This window comes from Sorex fumeus, unplaced genomic scaffold (assembly GCF_029834395.1).
Source record: "Sorex fumeus unplaced genomic scaffold, SorFum_2.1 ptg000058l, whole genome shotgun sequence".
In the NCBI taxonomy this organism is placed as follows: domain Eukaryota; kingdom Metazoa; phylum Chordata; class Mammalia; order Eulipotyphla; family Soricidae; genus Sorex; species Sorex fumeus.
The window spans coordinates 17,635,309-17,657,052 of NW_026606115.1; the positions used below are offsets into that span (position 1 = coordinate 17,635,309).

The 21,744-nt window shown below is 39.1% G+C and overlaps 1 protein-coding gene across 3 annotated transcripts in view; it reads right to left on the reverse strand.

Moving 5' to 3' along the window:
- The window catches only part of ATG4A (autophagy related 4A cysteine peptidase), a 110,500-nt gene extending 88,862 nt beyond the window's left edge, over positions 1-21,638 (reverse strand). For all 3 annotated transcript variants that reach the window (XM_056125756.1, XM_056125757.1, XM_056125755.1), the window contains exon 1: positions 21,515-21,638. In XM_056125756.1, coding sequence (XP_055981731.1) covers positions 21,515-21,524 — 10 coding nt within the window. In that variant the 5' untranslated portion in view covers positions 21,525-21,638. The remainder of the gene's footprint in view (positions 1-21,514) is intronic.
- Positions 21,639-21,744: the final 106 nt, after the last annotated feature.

Genomic DNA, 21,744 nt, shown 5'->3' on the forward strand with positions numbered 1-21,744 from the left:
GAGAGTATCCCGCTGTCATGGCAGAGCATGGCAAGGTCCTGCGGCGTTTTCTATATGCCAAAAATAGTAACAACAAGTCTCACAATGGAGACGTTACTGGTGCCTGCTCGAGCAAATCCATGAACAATGGGAGGACAGTGCTACAGTTAACAACATAACAACATTTGTGCTTAGTTTATAACCACAGTTGGCAAAAATATATTATATTTGTGAAAGGTGCTAAGGTAATAAACCTATTTGTTGGTTGGTTGGTTTGGTTTAGGGCCACCCCCAACTATGCTCAGGGATTTCTCCCGGCACTATGCTCAAGGATCACTCTTGGTGGTGCCTGAGGGACTATATGGACAACCACTCTTGGTGGTTGCAGGAAAATGGAAATGGTGGATGGAAAGTCACAGAGGTGGTAGATTGATGTTGGAATACTGATTGCCTGTAGCAAATGCATCATGAATAACTTTGTAAACCACGGTGTTTAAATGAAGTGGGGATCATAAAAGAATAATATGTCTGCTTCATGCCCTGTTATTTCTGTGCTGTGACCTATTTCTGGGTCCCCTGGACTTAGGAAGTCACTGCTGACCTCTTAAACCTAGGGAACACCCCTATGGGTCCATAATGCTGACACTGGCCTCTTTTGTCATTTATGTGCACCAAGGGCTCTGCTCTATTACTACTCTGCTGTGACCTCTTTCTGAGTCCCATGGACTAAGGAAGCCTTTAAAACCCAAAGCCATGTGGGCATTTACACCCCTTTATGGGTTGGTGGTTTTTGATGTCTTGCCTCAACTACCTCCATAAACATAGGGTTACATTTATGCAAATGGCAATATTCAATACTGATTTACATGACTACTGAAGAACCATCTTAAGTTTAGATTAACAGGAATAATGGTTTGCTCAAATTGTTAGATTAACAGATTATCAGGAATAATGGTTTGCTGAAAAATACCAAAACAAATCATATCTCAGATAACTGGAAATCTGACGCTCAAATCACAGAAAACCTCAAATATTTAAGAGCCATGGAGAAACAAAGAAATTCACCTGCTATGGCAAACAGGGATACTAGACCCACCAAATATTTGGCTCAAAAAAGCCTCAGGTCTCATGAGCTGAGGGAGAAGGCAGCTGGAGTAGAGAAGAGATCACTAAGTTAATAATGGCTTGAGGAATTATTCAGGATGGGATATGTGTGCTGAAAGTAGATAAAAGGCCAAATGTGATAGCCTCTCAGTATCTACATTAAAAACCATAATGCCCAAAAGTAGAGAGAGAGTATGGGGAAAATTGTCTGCTACAGAGGCAGGGGATGTGTGATACTGGGACAGTGGTGGTAGAAAATGTGCACTGGTGGAGGAATGGGTGTTCGATAATTGTATGACAAACTCAAAACATGAAAGCTTTGTAACTGTATCTCATGGTGATTCAATAAAAATAAAATAAAAAACAAAGCCTCAGGTCTCATCAATGAAGAACTTAAATCAATGCTCCGTGCAATGGCCATTTAAATAAAGCAGACTTTGGAAGAAAGATTCAAATTAATTCAAATATGAGTTAATCCATGGTATTAAAAAAGTTCACACGCGATGGAATGAAGAAGGAACCTCTAAGTGAATGATGCTTGGAGGGCTTGCTCGGGATGGGAGATGCGTTCTGAAAGTAGACTATAGACCAAACATGATGGCCACTTACTTCCTGTATTGAAAACCATCACACCCTAAAGGAGAGAGAGAGAGAGAGAGAGAGAGAGAGAGAGAGAGAGAGAGAGAGAGAGAGAAAGGGTCTTTGCCTGTCACAGGGGCAGAGGGTGGGGGGGATGAGGGCAGGTGGAGGGAGGGTTACTGGGAACATTGGTGGTAGAGAATGGGCACTGGTGGAGGGATGGGTACTCGATCATTGTATAACTGAAATGTAATCACGAAAGTTTGTAAGTCTGTAACTGTATCTCATGTTGATTCATTAAAAAATTTAAAAAAGGGCTGGAGAGATAGCACAGCGGGTAGGGCACTTGCCTTGCACATGGCCGACCCGGGTTCGATTCCCAGCATCCCATATAGTTCCCCAAGCACCACCGGGAGTAATTCCTGAGTGCAGAGCCAGGAGTAATGCCTGTGCATGGCCGTGTGTGACCCCAAAAAAGAAAAAAAATTAAAAAAACTTAAATGTCCATACAAATGGAATTGAAGGATTTAAAAAGTAAAGGAGAAATCACAGCAACAGAATTCAAATGGTGGAGTAACATATTGGTGATATTGAAGACAAAATACAAGCCATCCCCAATTGGGAAAAGAAAAATAATAGTACATGAACAGAAGATAATGTAGAATTGTGGTAGGTAATAGCAAGAGGAATAAACTTCATATCATAGGAATACCAAGAGAAGAAAAAGAGAATGGGGAAGAATGACTGGTGGAAGAAATAATAACCTAGAACTTTCCTGATCTCTGGAGAGAGTCACCTGTACGGATTCAAGAAGCCCAAAGAACCAACAATAAAGTCTTTCTGGAAAACAATATGGACATTTCTCAAAAAAACTAGAAACTTAACTCCCACTTAACTCAGCAATACCACTTCTGTGAATATATCCTGGGAACCCAAAAACACAATGCAGAAATGCCATTTGTACTTCTATGCTTGCTGCAAAACTATTCATAATAGCCCAAATCTGGAAACAATCTGAGTGCCCAAGAACAGACGACTAGAAAAAGAAACCATAGCACATCTACAAAATGGAATACTTTGCAGCTGTTAGGAAAACTGATGTCATGAAATTTACTTATAAACTGGCAAACAGAGAGTATCATGGTAAGTGAAATGAGTCAGAAAGAGAGGGATAGACATTTTTAGGATGTAACAACAGGAGCAATAGCACAGCAGGTAGGGTGTTTGCCTTGCACACAGCCAACCCGGGTTCGATTCCTCCATCCATCTTGGAGAGCCCGGCAATCTACAAGAGTATCTCGCCTGCACAACAAAGCCTGGCAAGCTCCCCGTAATGTATTCGATATGCCAAACACAGTAATAATACATCTTACAATTTGTTGTGAGACGTTACTGGTGCCCGCTCCAGAAAATCGATGAACAACGGGAGGACAGTGCTACAATGCTACAGTGCAACAATAGTATGAGGCTAATACCCAAGGCCTGGGAAAACAAGGTCCAGGAGAACTGATCATTGGTTGTTAGCTTGCAACAAGTGTATGTGGGGTGGAGTGTAGTTAGGATAGTGAAAGGACCAGTATGACAATAATAGTTGGAAATTCTCACTCTAGACAAGAAATGAATGTTGGAAGTAGGAAAAGGGATATACATGACAGTCTTTCAGTATCTGTATTGCAAATTATAATGCACAAAAGAGGTGATAGAGAAAGAGAAATAAAATAATAAGAGAAAGAAAGAGAAGAAAAGTGCCTGTCAAAGAGGCAGACTGAGGGATAAGAGGTGGAAGGAGGGAAACTGGAGACATTGGTGGTGGGAAATGTACATTGGTGAAGGGATGGGTGTCGAAACACTGTATGATTGAAACTCAATCATGAACAACTTTGAAACTGTGTGGTTTAATAAAAAAAAAGAATGTCCATTCTCTTCACTATTATTGGACATAATATTAGATGTCCTGGTAATAGCACTCAGGCAATTCATCTGGGGAACATAAAGTAACAAAATAGGAGACTAACACCCACGAAGAGCTGAGCTAAGTACCAGGAGGTTTACTCCATGGCTTGGAGGCCAGCTGCACACGCTGGGGGAAGAGGCAGCTCAGATAGAGAAGGGAGCACCAAATAAAGGGTGCTGGGAGGATCCTCCCAGGATGGGAGATGCATGCTGAAAGTAGACTATAGACCAAACATGACGGCCACTAGGTGCATCTTTTGCAAACCACAGCACCCAAAAGGAGAGAGTGAACAAAAGGGAATGCCCTGCTACAGAGAAAGCGTGGGATGGGGAAATGGGGGGTCGGGGGGATACTGGGATTAGTGGTGGTGGAGAATGGGCACTGGTGGAGGGATGGGTACTTGATCATTGTATAACTGAAACCCAAGCACTAAAATCTGTAAGTCCACAACTGTACCTCACAGTGTCTCACTAATAAAAATAATTTAAAAAATGAAAAAAAATTGTAAGTCTACAACTGTACCTCATGGTGCTTCACTAATAAAAATTTTTAAACAACTAGGGTGGCAGAATGGAATCCACTGTGATCACAGGAATATTTTTTTCCTTACAAATGTAATAAATACCTAAAACTGATGCATTTAGAAAAGGATATACTGAATAAAAAATTTTTGTGAAAGCAAAAAAAAACAGCACTCAGGCAAGAAAAACAAATCAAAAGGATCCAAATTGGAAAAGAAGAACAAAAACTATCACTATTTGCAGATTACATGATGATATACATAGAAGACTCAGTGAAAATCTCCTAGAAAAAATAAACCAACACGGCAAAGTAGCGGCTACAAAGTAATACACAAAAATCAGCCACAGTCTTATCTACAAAAAATAAATCCAGAGAAGAAAGTGACATGAAAAAAATAATCCCGTTCACAATTGTGCCCCAGAAAATCAAGTACCTAGGAATCAGCTTAACTAAGGAAAGAAGAGACCTGTACAAAGAAAATTACAGAACACTACTTCAGGAAATAAAAGAGGAGACGAGAAAATGGAAAGATATCCCCTGCTCATGGATTGGGAGAATTAACATTGTCAAAATGGCAATACTTCCCAAAGCACTGTACAAATTCAATGCTATCCCTATAAGGATACCCATGACATTCTTCAAAGAAATGGAGAAAACACTCCTGAAATTCATATGGAACAATAAGCCCTCACGAATAGCTAAAGCAATTCCTGGGAAAAAGAAAATGGGAGGAATTAAGCTCCCTAACTTTAATCTCTACTACAAAGTAGTAATAATTAAAATAGCATGGTATTGGAAAAAAGGAAGAGCTGTCGACTAATGGATCAGGGTTGAATATACTGACACCTCCCCCCAAGCATACGATCATCTAATCTTTGATAAGGGGGCAAGAAAAATGAAGTGGAGCAAGGAAAGCCTCTTTAACAAATTGTGCTGGCAAAACTGGATGGCTACATGCAAAAAAGCGTGCTCAGATCTCCGCCTACCACCATGTACCTACACCATGTACAAAAGTAAGATCAAAATGGATTAAAGATCTCAACATCAGACTGGAATCCATAAGGTACATTGAAGACAAAGTTGGCAAAACCCTCCATAACATTGAAGCTAATGGTATCTTCAAAGATGTCACGCCACTGGCCAAGCAAGAGAAAACAGAGATAGACAAATGGAATTATCTCAAACCAAGAATCTTCTACACATCAAAAGAAACAGTGACCAAAATACAAAGACAGTCTACAGAATGGGAAAAGATATTCGCCCAATACCCATCCAACAAGGGGTTGATATCAAGGATATACAAAGTACTGGTTGAACTCCACAAGAAGAAAATATTCAGCCCCATCAAAAAATGGGGTGACAAAATGAACAGAAAATTTTTCAAAGAAGAAATCCAAATGGCAGAAAGGCACATGAGAAAATGCTCTACATCATTAATCATCAGGGAGATGCAGATCAAAACAACAATGAGATATCATCTCACACCAGAGACTGGCCCACAACCAAAAGAACAAAAGCAACCAGTGTTGGAGTGGATGTGGCGAGAAAGGGACCCTCCTTCACTGCTGGTGGGAATGTGGACTGGTTCAGCCCTTTTGGAAAACAGTATGGACGATTTTCAAAAAATTAGAAATTGAGCTCCCATTTGACTCAGCAATATCACTATTGGGAATATATCCCAGAGAGGCAAAAAAGTATAGTCAAAGTGACATCTGCATTTGTTTGTTCATTGCAGCAGTCTTTATCATTGCCAGAATATGGAAAAAACACTAGTGCCCGAGAACAGATGACTGGTTAAAGAAACATTGGTCCATCTACACAATGGAGTACTATGTAGCTGTTAGAAAAGATGAAGTCATGAAATTTACATACAAGTGGTTCTACATGGAAAGTAACATGCTAAGCAAAATAAGTCAGAAAGAGAGGAACAGACATACAAAGACTGCATTCATCTGGGGAACATAAAGTAACAAAATAGGAGACTAACTCCCAAGAATAGCCGAGATAAGTACCAGGAGGTTTACTCCATGGCATGGAGGCCAACCACACATGACTAGGGGAAAAGGCAGCTCAGATAGAGAAGGAAGCACCAAATAAAGGGTGTTGGGAGGATCCTCCCAAAATGGGAGATACATGGTGAAAGTAGACTATAGACCGAACATAATTGCCATTCGGTGCCTCTTTTGCAAACCACAGCACCCAAGAGGAGAGAGAGAACAAAATGGAATGCCCTGCCACAGAGACAGGGTGGGATGGGGGGATGGGGGTAGGAGTGATACTGGGATCAGTGGTGGTGGAGAATGGGTACTGGTGGAGGGATGGGCACTCGATCATTGTATAACTGGAACCCAAGCACAAAAATCTGTACGTCTACAACTGTACCTCAGGGTGTTTCACTAATAAAAATTTTTTAAAAATAAATAAAATAAAAAGTAAATCCTAGGAAAAAGCTATTCAGGTTTCTATAGCAAGGTTTCTCAAAGCTTATATGATTTAGAATAGTATCCCCAAACATCAAGTATCTAGGAATCAACATAACAAATCATGTCGGAGATCTTTATGATGAGAACTTTAAATCACGTAAGAAAGAGATTAAAGAAGTAATACAACTAAGGTTTATATTACTTTATATTCCCCAGATTAGTGCAATATAAAGTAACAGAATGGGAGTCAAACACCCAAGAATAGTTGAGATACATACCAGGAGGTCTGCTCGATGGCTTGGAAGCTGGCAGCACATGCTGGGGGAAAAGGCAGCTCAGATAGAGAAGGAAACACCAAGTAAAGGATGTTTGGAGGCCTTGCTCAGGATGCGAGATGTGTGCTGAAAGTTGACTACAGACCAAATACGATAGCCATTCAATCCCTCTATTGCAAACTACAACGCCCTAAAGTAAAGAGTGAGCAAAAGGGAATGCCCTGCCACAGAGGCAGTGTGGGATGCAGGGGATGGGGTGAGGTGGGAAGGCTACTGGGATCATTGGTGGTGAAGAATGGGCACTGGTGGAAGGATGGATACTCTATCATTGTATAACTTAAACCCAAGCTCGAAAGTTTGTAAGTCTACAACTGTACCTCATGGTGTTTCTCTAATAAAAAAAAAAAAAGATTACAAAGATAATACAAGGAAAGAAAGTTTTTTTAAAAAAGACCTTAGGAAATGGGAAAATATTTCTTATCCTACCTATGTTATTATATACACTCAATGCAATTCCCATTCAAATTCTGATGACATTCTTCAAGGACCTAAAAAAGTCAATGTTAACTTTTTTTAATAGGACCAGAAGAGACCAAGAAAAGCTAAAGTCATACTGTTAAATAAGAAACTGGAAGGTATCTCAGTATCTCATTCAGAACTGTATATAAAGGTATAATCATCAAAACTGCATAGTATTAGAATAAAGATAGGATTTCTGACCAATGGGTTAGCATGGAATACCCAAGGACAAAATCATTGTCTCATATATATATATATATATATAGAGAGAGAGAGAGAGAGAGAGAAAATTTTAAAGATCTGCGAACATGAAAAGAAGTAAAGACAGCCTTATGAACACATGGTACTGGGGAAACTAGATAACTGTGTTAGAAATTAAAGTTGGATCCATATCTCAAAACTTACAAAAAAGTCAATTCAAAATGGTGTTGAGATTGCTGTTGAAATATTATATGCCTAAAAGTCAACTATCAATAACTTTGTTATTCACAGTTCTTTAATTAAAATAAATAATTTTAAAAAGTATAATATTGGTTGTAGGCTTTTTAACAGATCAATGTTACTGTCTTGTGGAAAATTGCCAACCTATTTTTTGAGGGTTTTTAACACTTACTAATTTTTTTTTAAATTTCAAAAGTCAATCCTTCTCGAAACTTCCAAAAAGACGGAAAGGTGGGAACATTTCTAAGTTTATTTAAACATCAGCAGTACCCTGAAACCAAAGTCAGAAAAAAATGGAAGACCAAGAAACCATAGGTCAATATCCCTTATGAAGCCAGATCAACAAAATACTAACAAACCAGATTCAACAGGGCATTAAAAGGATCAGTTTCCAAGGCCAACTGGATCCTATACCTGAGAAGTATGGCCCTCCCGTTGATCGTCGATTTGCTCGAGCGAGCCCAGTAACGTCTCCATTGGAGACTTTGTTGTTACTGTGTCTGGCATATCGAATACTCTCGGTAGCTTGCCGGGCTCTCCGAGAGGGGTGGAGGAATCGAACTCGGGTCGGCCATGTTGGCCGCGTGTAAGGCGAATGCCCTATGATTCAAAATATAATTCAATCAACGTGATATACATTAAAATAGAAAAGGGATAAATTACATAGTTATTTCAAGAGATGCTTAAAAACCATTTGAAAAATTCAATAATTTCTTCATTGTGTGTCAACTACCCTAAACAATCTAGAAAATAAAAGAAATGGGTAGGGAGGCAGCAGATGAGAAGGGGAATAAGCACGGTGGTTGAGGTATACTGACAGTTTGGTGGAGGATGTGATTCAGTCATATTTAATGCCTAAAATATAACCAAGCATATTTTAAACCATGCTGCCTCAACAAGAAAATAATTTTAAAAAATTATCTCGATATAATAAAATTCATGTAATAAATGTTCAAACTAATACCATCCTCAATGATGATAAAATTGAAAGAGTTCCTTTATGATCAGAAATAAGACAAGGATATCCACTCTTATCATTTCTATTCAACATAATACTAGACATCCTACCTAGAGGTATTATTAGATGAGAAAAATGAATAAAAGGCATCTGAATCAGAGTGGAAGAAGTGGAATTAGCTATGGTTGTTTGGGACATGCTGTCTGTGTAAAGCCCTAATGATTCACAAAATTGTTAAAACTGATGCAAGAATTTAAATATACTCTGAATATTAATTATTTGGTCATAGTACGCATAAATATACTCAGGGATCACAACTAGTGGCGCTTGGATTGACCATATGCAGTGCTGGGATTTAAATCATTGTTACAGCCACAGCTGCAGGCAAAGTAAGTACTTATCTCTTGGTCTGAAAATTAAGTCTTTATAGGATATAAAACCAACACACAAATTTGGTTGTGCTTCTATAAATTAACAATAAACTATCTAAACAGTAATTTTAGAAAACAATTCCATTTAAAATAACATCAAAAGAATGAAAGGCAGCATACTAAATTTAAAAAGTATTTACAAACTTGTTATTGGTTAACGAGGAGTTGCTTAAATATATATGAAACTTCTATAACCTGACAAGAGGGAAAATTCATTTGGGTTTGTTTGCTTGTTTGGGGGCAACAACTTATGGTGCTCAGGGAAACTCCTAGCTCTGTGCTTGAGGGGTGCTCTCAGAGTGCTTGGGGGACCATATGTTGCCAGGAACTGAACCCGTGCAAATCATGTGCTCAGCCACAGAGCTATTTCTCTTGCCCAACTTTTTGTTTGGATGTGGGGGTGGGGGTGGGGGTGGTGGAAATTGGGCCACAGCTGGCTGGCGGTACTCAGGGGCTATTACTGGTTCTTTGCTCAGGAGTGACCCCAGGAAGTGCTTAAATCATGTAAATCATGTATGATGCAAGAACTTTAAACCAGAGTTTCCTCCACTGCAGCCACACACAAGGTCAGTGCTTTATCTCTTTGGCCCCAACTTTATTTTCAAGTGGTAAATGTCCTGCATTACATTTTTCCAAAGAAGACAAAAGAATGGTCAATAAATATAAGAAAAGATGTTCAACCTCACTATTCATCAGGGAAATGCAAATCAAAACCACAATAAAGCACCACTTATTTAGGATGATCATCATTTTTATTAAAAAATATATAACAACCATTGATGAGTATCTTGAGAAATGGGAATCTTTGTGCACTATGGTGGGAATAAACAAATGGGCCAGCTGCTATATTATGATCAATAACTTATTCATAATATAAATAAATTAGTTAAATGCTCACCAGTGCATGGACAAGAAAAGTTTGTTGGTACTGGAGAAATATTACAGAGGGTAAGGCTTGCCTCGCACACAGCAGACATGGATTGGTGCTTGCCTTGCATGCAGCAGACCTGGATTCAATCCTCGGCACCCCATATGGTCGCTGGAGCACATCCAGGAGTGCTTCCTGAGTGCAGAGTCAGGAGCAACCCTCAGCACTGTAATATGTGACCCCCCAATAAAAATGAATATTTGTTAAATGTGTACAATAAATATTACTTTGCCATAAAAAGAAAAATCCAGACTCACAAATAAATCTCAGAACCAAGCAACTCACTGCAGGGATGACTCCAGATCATGTGCCAGGCTGACCACCGGGGCACCTCAGATGGGAGCAAGTGTTCTCTCTCTCTGCCTGTAGTAGATGAACCCCAGCAGCCCCAAACCTCCAGAAACCAACCGCTGCCACCCTCACAGCCAATCTTCACAGGCTCAACCTGGATTTCCCACACAAAAGACTAAATCTGCTGAAAAACCCAGGCATGCAGGACCAGTGACTGAAACTGCCAGGTCTCAAGGGGTCGGGACTGGGCCATCCCTTCCCATCTCCCCGCCCTTCCGGGTTACTGGCTGTCACACACACTACTGCTTCGGGATACCACTTAAGCGAAGTAAGAGCCATGATCCAGAGACTAACAAATTAATCTCGGAACCGAGCAGCTTGCTGCAGAGATGCCTTCTGACCCCAATTATTTAAATTTTTTACAATCCCAGGAGCCCATGGCTGCTTTTGCAGCCATGTACTATCTCATGTTATTTTGTTTTTGTTGTTGTTGTTGAATCATTGTGAGACAGACCCTTACAGATATCTTGTACAAGGTATAACATAACAAGCAATACAAAATAACTTATCTAGGGGCTGGAGTGATAGCACAGCAGGTAGGGCGTTTGCCTTGCACACGACGACCCGGGTTTGATTCCCAGCATCCCATATGGTCATCACCTGAGCACCGCCAAGAGTAATTCCTGAGTGCAGAGCAAGGAGTAACCCCTGTGCCTTGACAGATGTGACCCACAAAGCAAAAAACAAAACAAAACAAAAACAAAAATAACTTATCTAGCATGCGCCTGTGGGGCAGGCTTAAGTGGCGGTGGGAAACTTTCAAATAATGGTGGAGGGAACATGTAATGGTGGTGGGATTGGTGTTGAAATATTGAATGTAATCAATTATGTGAACAACTTTTTAAAAATAAAATTTAAAGATTTGTAAGAAAGAAAGAAAGAAAGAAAGAAAGAAAGAAAGAAAGAAAGAAAGAAAGAAAGAAAGAAAGATCCTGTTGGAGACATAGTGCAGTGAGTAAGGCGCTTTCCTTGCATGAGGCCGACCTGGTTTTGAGTGCCTGAATTGCATGTGGTCCCCTAGCACCACCAGGAGTGATCAGTGAGCAAAGAGCAAGGAGTATGCCTTAAGTACTGCCAGGTATTACCTCAATGCCACCCTCTCCCCAAAAGGGGAAAAACCTTTAATGCAATATAATGAAACTTGCATATATTCTGCAAAATGAAGTAAGATAGTCACAGAAGATCATACATTGCTTATATAAAATATCAAAAGCAGTCAAACTCATAAAAACACAAAGTAGAATGATGGGTGCCAGAGAATCAGAAGAGAGGAAAATGGGATATTTATGTTACAGATTCATTCAAAATTTTAAAATTCGAAAGATCTACTCTACCACACTGTGCTTAAAGTTATCAATATCCTCAACAACAATAACAAAATTCTTGAGAAATTTTATCAGAGTTGAGCAATATAACAGATTTTTATAAGAATTTTATTTTTAGTTACAGAAAATAAAATATACATGTAAATATAAAAATATAAATATATATGTAATTTAAAATTACATATAATTTCTGATAATATACTTTAAATGAAATTGATAAATTCCACAATACAATTTTTAATTTATTTTATTTTTAATTTTTTTGTTATTGAATCCTAGTGAGATATGCAATCTACACAATGACCAAGTAAACTAATTCCAGGGAGGGAGAGCTGGCTCAATATTTGAAAACAATGAATGTAGCCTACCATATTAATAGATTAAGAAAAATCACATCGATTGATAGAAAAAAAATCATTTTTGACAAAATTCAGCACTTATTGAAGATAAAAGTTCTCAGAACAGTAGAAGCTGTCGTGAAACTGCATCAACTTATAAAGAATACCACCTCTTAAGATCGCATGTGGCAAGAGTTCTGCTCTTACCACTAATTCAACATAGTACTAACAAGAACTATAGGGAAGAAAAAAAGAAATAAAAGACATATTGAGTGAAAAGAAATACCAGTGTCTCCACTGCATATGACAAGACGGTCAACAAAGAAGATCTCAAGTAAGCTACCAAAAATATATAAATTAATCAGCAAAGTTAGATTGGAAAAATCATCATACAAAATTAAATTGTATTTCTATAGACTAGCAATCAACATATGGAAAATAAAATATGTTCAAACCAATATTTAATGTGCACTATTAGCAATCACGACCCATCAAAAGAAAATTATTATAATTATAGAAAAACATTTACTTTTATGCTATATTGAAAACGGTAGGCTGGAGCAATAGCACAGTGGGTAGGGTGTTAGCCTTACAAGCAGCCAACATGGCCGACCCGAGTTCGATTCCTCCTCCCCTCTCAGAGAGTCCAGCAACCTACCAAGAGTATCTCGCCCGCACGGTAAAGCCTGGCAAGCTCCCCATGGTGTATTTGATACGCCAAACACAGTAACAATTGTCACAATGGAGACATTACTGGGCCCGCTCGAGCAAATCGATGAACAACAGGAGGACAGTGACAGGACAGATTGAAAACGGTATAATATTGAAAATCATACACTGCTCAGATATCAAAGAAGATATAAATAAATAGAAATAGATGGGAACATTCAATATAGTCACTGTCACTGTCCTCCCGTTGTTCATCGATTTGCTCCAGTGGGCCCAGTAACGTCTCCATCATGAGACTTGTTGTTACTGTGTTTGGCATATTGGATACGTCACAGGTAGCTTGCCAGGCTTTGCCATGTGGGTGAGATACTCTCGGTAGCTTGCCAGGCTCTCCAAGAGGGATGGAAGAATCGAACATGGCTCGGCCGGGCTGGCTGCGCGCAAGGCAAACGCCCTACCACTGTGCTATTGCTCCAGCCCACTCAATATAGTAATGATGTTCAATTCTCACCAAACTGCAATACAAGTTTAACACAATTTTTTTTAATTTTTATCAGTGAGACACCATGAGATACAGTTGTAGACTTACAAATTTTGTGCTTAAGTTTCAATTATACAATGATCAAATATCCATCCCTCCACCAGTGCCCATTTCCCACAACCACGGATCCCAGTATCCCTCCCACCCCCCATCCCCCCATCCCCACTGCCTGGGGAATGCCCTGTCACAGAAATTTAACACAATTTTTACCAACATCCCTGCAAATGTTTGGGATATCAGCAAGTTTATTCTAAAATATATTAAGAAAGAAAAAGAAACAATATTGGAAAAAAACAATAAAGTCAGAGTGCTAAATCTACCCAACTTCAATACTTATTATGGAATTTTAGTAATCAAAATGATGTGTTAACACAAAGAGACAGACGCATAGATCAATGAGTCAGAATACAGAAATAGACCAACATACGCTGCATAGTCAGTATTAACTACAGACACTGCTTCTGTGACTCATGAGAAGCAAATCATTTCTCCATAATAATAGGTTGAGTTACAACTAAATAGGTTTGACATGAATTAGTATTGCATTATCTGAGGTTTTCATTTACACATAATTTCATCTTCAGCAATATTGAGCACTATACTGGAGGGGCTAAGTGCTAGGACTTTAGGATAGAATAATTCTGGATTTCAATTTTAGCTTCAACTTACAGTAAATTGTTTTGAACTCAACCATGTTACTTCATTTCCCTGTGTCTGTCTTTCTTTGTTTAAATGGTTTAGACTGAGGGACAATATTACCTACCTCATAGAGCTCTTCTTAAAAGATGAAGTGAGATAATCTGACAGATACAATAATCTATAAATGTCTAGAAATTGAACTTGGCTTGTTGTAGGATGTATATCTTAGGTGATCAGCAGAAAAGGCAGTAAGGAGCATTCACCCATATGAGCAGCAAGGGAGTAAAGTAAGTCCTTAACAGGGTCTCTCTAACACTCAAATGGCAGCTACATTATTCCTCCATAATCTGGGGTCAATGACCAAGAGAGACCTTTTCTCGTTTAGAATATTTGTCTTGCAGTTTTGAAAAAGTTAAGGATCAGCTTTGGTATCTGAGATCTTAAGGAACTTGCAATTGAAAGTTAACCATCATTTCATAACAAATAAAAATGAAACAAAACATCCTGGCTATAAAAGATTACCCAAACAAGTCACTTGGTTGGGAAGGAACTTGAACTTGTTTTTCCAGCTGATTCTAGCAATCAAATCCAATTCCCTGATGTACTATTATGATGAAGTGTTACTATATCCTATCTTTTGTGAATATAATACAACAGACTTGGTGAATCTCTATAACCAACTGCACAAATATGTATTGAATACCTATTGTATATAAAAAGTACCTACTAGCAAACAACAACAAACATACCAAATTTAGTTGACTTTCTATTTTTATTTTGGAAGGGATTTTACCAAATTATAATTGGCCAGTTAGGCAGCGGTTCAATGTTAGGGCCAGAGAATGCAGTGTACATAAGTCTTGTGGGTGTCCCTGGTGGTGCCTGGGGGTTATCAGAGCAATACCTACTGGCTCTTGGCTGGTGTTACAGGGCTAAATCTGATATTTTGGAAAACCACATAGTTCTAGGAATCAAACCTGGGTCACACACATAACGCCAGTCACTATCTCCTCAGGTCCCCATTACACAATTTTCTTATGGTAAGTAAGGTAGAAATTATTTTTGCATTTGAACTTCCAGAATAACTACCCTTAATCATTACATCATTAATCTATATTATCAGGACTCCTCACCAGGTTGTGGGATGGGTGAGAGCCCTCCCCACCCCCAAGGAACCCAGCCCCGGCAGCCGACCTCCACTACCCAAACACCACAACAATCCAGGCCGCTTTCTGGATCACGCAGCCGCGTGACACATTGTAAAACACTTCCTACTCAGGAGCGACAGCACAGCGGGTAGGGCATTTGCCTTGCACGCAGCCTACTTGGCCGGCCTGAGTTCGATTTCTCCACCCCTCTTGGAGAGCCCAGCAATTTACCTAGAGTATCTTGCCTGCACGGCAATGCCTGGAAAGCTACCCATGACGTATTCCATATTCCAAACACAGTAACAAGTCTCACGATGAAGACATTACTGGGCCCGCTTGAACAAATCGGTGAACAGGAGAACAATGCTACAGTGCTACTACACCATATCTGATGGGGTTCATACTGTAGGCAACAAATCATAGTGAAAAATATATAAATATATGAATCTCAGAGAGCACGTCAAGCTACCGAGAGTATCCCGCCCACACGGGCAGAGCCTGGCAAGCTCCCCGTGCTATATTCGATATGCCAAATACAGCAACGACAACAGTTCTCATTCCCCTGTCCCTGAAAAAGCCTCCAATTGTTGGGGAAAGATGAGTAAGAAGAGGCTGGTAAAATACCAGGTCTGGGAAGAATAGAGACGTTACTGGCGCCCACTCAAGTAATTCGACTATCAATGGGATGACAGTGACAGTGACAATCATTATTATCAAACACTGAATGATTCTAGATATTAATTTTTACTGCATATTTGATGCTTAATTCAACCTAAAATCACAAGGCAAAATAGCGTTTATATATGCAACACTGAAGTCATTTTTAACAAACAGTGGATTGAGGAGCTGGAGCAATAGTAGAGTGGATAGGGCGTTGCCTTGCATGCAGCAATTCAATTTGAAGCATCCCATATGGTCCCCCAAGCACCGCCAGGCATAATTACTGACTATAGAGCCAGGAATAACCTCTGATCATTGCCAGGTGTGACCCGAAAAGCCAATAAAAACCCATTGCTTGAAGGCACAGGTTGTTTCAAGATGCTTTACATACTTTCAATGCCATCACCATTCAAAACAACAAAATTATAATAAGCTAATATAATAATCTATTATTAAAATGACTATAATCAAACGTAGATATTAACAAGTATTGCTAGAGATGTGGATATTTGAACCCTCATACATTGTTAGTGGGAGAGAGAAATGCTGCAGCCACTCTGGCAAAGTTTCTGAGAGTTCCTCAGAAAATTAAACACATAGTTATCATATGGACCAGCAATTCCACTCCCAGATGTGTTATCAAGAGAAATGAAAGCAAGTTTGTACAGAAATGTTCACATGACCATTTATAAAGCATTATTCCTAACAACTATAAAGTAGAACCACTGGGGATATTGGTGATGGGACATGTACACTGGTGGAGGGATGGATGTGGAAACATTGTATGACTGAAACCTAATCATGATCAGCTTTTAATTGTGTATTTCACAGTGATTCAATAAAAAGAATTAAAAGTGGAAAGAAACCCACTTGATGACTATAGAAAACAGCTATATAATGAATTATTACACATCTGTAAAAAGAAGCAATCTATGCTAAGATTTTATAAACTTTGAAAATATTAGCCTGAGATAAGCAAGATACAAATGATGACATACTATATGACTCTATTTCAATGAAAAGCTCAGAAACCGAAAACCCACAGAAAAATAAAATTGGTGATTGTCTCAGAGTGGGGCGTGAAAATAAAAGAGAGACTGAAAATGGAATGAGGTTTCTCTATGGGGTGATGTACATAATTTAAAAGAGAATTTGGCAACGGCACTGCAACTCTAAATATACTAATAAACATCGTTACACTGTACACTTAAAAAGGACAAAACTGGAGAGTAAGAAACCAAGTCTATAATTGTCAAAAGCTAGGAGTGTGAAGAGATAAGTAACAACAAAAGAGAGAGGAAGCTTTAGGAAGTAATGGGAATTTTCTTTATATTCATTGTGATGGGTGGTAGTTATACAACTGTATGTATTTATATAAGCATACTGAGTTTCACCCGCAAAGATAATAAGATTTTCTCTGTATAAATTATACATCAATAAAACTGACTACTAAAAAGTTAAAACCAGGTTTCCATTGCCACACAAATACATAGAAAAATATTTTCAAAGTTGAAAGTACAGTTCCATCAGTAATTTCTGGCCCTTAATGCAATGCAAAGAAATGTTCGATATTTTAAATTCTTTTAATGGTAACTGGGGCATTTCACTTAATATTCAGTTGAAAGTGATTATTCTACAATGCAGTGGCCTGCTGAAAAGCAGATATTAAAAGAAAAATCAAACAATTCTTTTTGTTTTGTTTTGTTTTGGTTTGGTTTGGTTTGGTTTGGGGGTCACACCTATTGGTGCTCAGGGCTCACCAATTGGCTCTGCAATCAGGGATCACACCTGGCATGCTCAGAGGACCATATGTGGTACCTGGGATAGAACATGGGTTGACCATGTGCAAGTCCTATCTGCTCTAGTTTTGCTTTGGCCTGGATCAAACAATTCTATTCTAAGCAACGAATAGTTGCAAACATTTTAATTCTAATTCTAATACTATCAACTCTCGATAGTATATGACAGATACCGCACTTCACTTCCCTAAGGACTTTTCCCCCACAAAACATAACCCAAATTTAATCAAATGAAACACATCAGACAAACCTAAAGCAAGGGGTTTTCTGCAAAAAACTGTAATCTTCAAAAATTATTAAGGTAATCAAAACAAGAAAATCTTGATTAACTAAGGTCATCAAAGTACAAAGACTGTGTAATGCAGTATCCTGAATAGGACACCATCCAGACAGAAACTAGAAAATTTGGAATAAAATATGAAGTTTAGCCAGTACTGACAGAAATGTTGGGTTATTAGTTGTGATACCTAATACACCAATGTAAAATGTTGATGAGAAGGAATTCAGCAAACAATCCTTAGACAATTTGGTTGGTTATCTACACACTAAAGAACTTAGACCTTTACCTTGCACCATACAAAAAATTAACTCAAGGCTGGGAGAAATAGCACAGAGGTTAACATATTTGCTTTGCACATAGCTGACCCTGACCCAGAAGTGCATATGGTCCCATGAGCATGCCAGGAATAATCCCTGAGCATAGAGCCAGGAGCAAGCCCTGAGCACCACTTTCAGTGGGCCAAAAATAAATGCAATTATTGAGATCTTGGGTTGAGCAACAATTTCTTAGATACAATACTGAAAACATAGACCAAAAAAGAAAAAATAATGAGGGTCAGGAAAATAACTCCAAGAACTGAAGCACATTATTTGGCATATGGAAAACATACAGGTTCAATCTCCAATACAGCTTGTTCCCTTAAGCACCATCAGAGCATCCCCTGAGCACTGATCTGAGACTTTTCCCCTGAGCACTACAGGGTAGTCCCCCACCAAAACATAACTTAGACCTCAACACAATTAAGGAAATCTTACTTCAAAAGACACCATCACAAAAATTTAAAGAGGGCCGGAGCAATAATAGTACAGCAAGTAGGTCATTTGCCTTGCACACAGTCAATCTCTGGGATCCCATATTGTCCTCTGAGCCATGTCAGGAGTGTTCTCTGAGCACAGAGCCAGGAGTAAGCCCTGAGAACCACCGAATGTGACCAAAAAATAAAAAGATAAGGACCAGACTAGGAAAATATATCCGCATATCATGTCTATGGACTTGTATTATAAATATATAATTTGAAAAACTCAACGATCACAATCATGATCATCCTGTTGTTTGTCAATTGCCTCGAGCAGGCACCAGTAATGTCTCCTTCATCCTAGCCCTAAGATTCTAAAAAGTGCCACATTCAAGGCTCTTTCAGGGTTAGGAGAATGAGACCCATCATTGTTCCTGTATTTGGCATATTGGGTACGCCACGGGGAGTTTGCCAGACTCTGCCGTGTGGGCGGGTTACATTCGGTAGCCATTTATTCTCTTATGTTGAGAAAAATTCAACATAAGAGAATAAAAACAAACTCAATTTTAACTGGAATTTAATACAGAAACTTCACCAAAGAAGATAGAAAATATTTAATAAACATGAAAATATGCTCATGATCATTATTACAGAAATATAACCACTATGAGATATTATTCATACCCAGTTCACTAGAGAAGATGGACAATATGAATATTGCTGAGAAACAGAAATAGAGAAATAGAAATCATCTTTACTGTTACTATCAGAAATGCAAACTAATGCTGCACTTTGGAAAACAGTTATGATTCTTTTAAAAAGTTAAACTGAATCTTGTGTTATGATTCAAGTAATTCAACCATCATGAATCTACCACATAGAAATTAAAAGATATGTCCACATGAACATCTGCATATCAATGATTTTAGTAGCCTTAGTAATAACAGGTATAATTTGGGAAAAATCTACATGTCCATAAGCTGATAAGTATATGTACAAAATTTGTTACATGCATAAAAATAAATATTATTTAGGGCTGGGGAGATAGCTTAGAGTGCTGGAGTGAATGCCTAGCATACACAGGCTCCTGGGTTTGATCCATACACTGCATCGCCAGCTGAGCACTACCAGATGTCACCCCAGTGGTCTGCAGCACTGAAGGGTGGGCCCAGAATAAAAAAAAGAAAAGTTCTAAAAATTAAATACCAGTCAGCAATAAAATAGTGCTCTGTGGCATGATATAATTGAAAAAGATGCTAACTGAAAAATTCAGGCATAAATTACCACATGTTATATGATTTCCTTCAGATTAAATAATCAGAATAGGAATTTTTAGAGAAACAGAAATAGATAAATGGTTTCTGGGCATGAGTGGAAATGAGGATTAACCCCAGGGACTGGAGAAATAGTACAGCAGGTAAGGTGCTTGCATTGCATGCAGCTGAACCCAAGTAAGATCTCTGGCACCACATATGGTGCCCAAGCCCCACCTGGAGTGATTCCTGAGCTCAGAGCCAGGATTAAGCGCTGAGTATCCCCAGGTGTGAACTGAAAACAAACAAAAAACTCTAAGACACCTTATTGGGGGAATTAAAATGTTCTAAAGCTAATAATTATGATAATTATTACTAAGTAACGCTACTAAAATCATTTAAGTATAGGCTTAAAATGGGTGAATTTTATGTTACCAAATATAACTTCATATAGCTGCTAAAATATTAGAAACAGAACTGTAGGGGAAAATGGTTGGATTATAAAAGTTCCAACTATCTTTGGAAGTTTTCTATAAATCTAAAGCCATAGTGAAAAAAAAGCCATAATGAAACTAAAATTTTGTATTTAAATAAAAATAGAATTTAACAAGAACATTTGTGGATTTATATTAACAGTTGATAATACCTATCTATGTGAACAATTAAATAGGTAAGATCACAATAACACATTAACAAATGAATATTCCAGATAAGACTCAAGATAGAGAACACTGACTCTAAGTCCCAATTAAAACGGTAGTCCTTCCAAAACAATTCCATTATTCGGATTATTAGTTCTATATTACAAAAAGTGCTCAATTATTAAAGTTTAATTTCAACATTTATTAACGTTCCTGTTGTCTCTTGTCATATAAATACCTACAAAATATCCTTCAAGTTTACCTTTAACTGACAAAATGTAAAATATTTCCATGTGGTTCTTTACAGAAAGTTTGCCATGTTCTTCACCATTACAAGATACATAGAAGATAACTAGTCCGTTTTTTGAGTGTATTCTTATCAATACCTAGTTTTGGCACAATGCCTTTCTGGATATACCCTATAAAGAACAAGCCTTGCCTCTCCTGCTGTGGCACTCTTTGAAATTTCCATAAACAGAAGAGCACTAGTAGCTTAATAGTTTTAGCAAAACCTCGATATCGTTATTATGGTGACAGTACACGGCCCTCACCACACGACAGTAGCAAGCTGACCCTCATCAAGTCACCATGCTCCGGAGTCACCAAGGTCCCTTAGATATCAAGTGGCTCCTATGGCATCACACTCTGCCTTTGGCATCACCCTAGTACATCACCTTACGATGGTGTCATATGCTATCACCGCTGAGACCGAATCCCGCCCTGGTGCCACTCCACCAAGTCATCAGAATAATTAATCGCTACTTCTTTCCACTCCTTTGGCAGCAGCAGGGAGGGGGAGGGTAGCCAGAGCCGCCAGACAAGCTCCGGAGTGAATACTCCGCTCCAAACGGTCGGTCCCTTCCGCCTGGTACTTCGGCTTAGCCCCCAACCCCCGGGGGGAACGGTCCCTTTAAGGCTCCCAGAACTCCCCTGCCGTGGCTCTGGACCCATTTCGCGCGACCGAGTCTGGGTACCGAGAGCGACCACCCTCCCCGGGTCCACACGAAGCCGCTTCCCGTACCTGACTCCATTCTCCAGCTGTCATCCTGGGCCAATTCCACGGGCCACTCGACTATGGCGGCCACAAGGGACCCCGGGACTTGTAGTTCCGTTCTTCTGGGGCTCGAATGGTGGGCGCTGCAGAGGCTCCGCCCAGCCCGGAAGTGCCATCAGACTGCAACTCCCAGGGGCGCCGCGCGCTGGGAAAAGACCAAAGGAAAGAAGGGGAGCGGGGCTGGGCGGAGCCCGGCT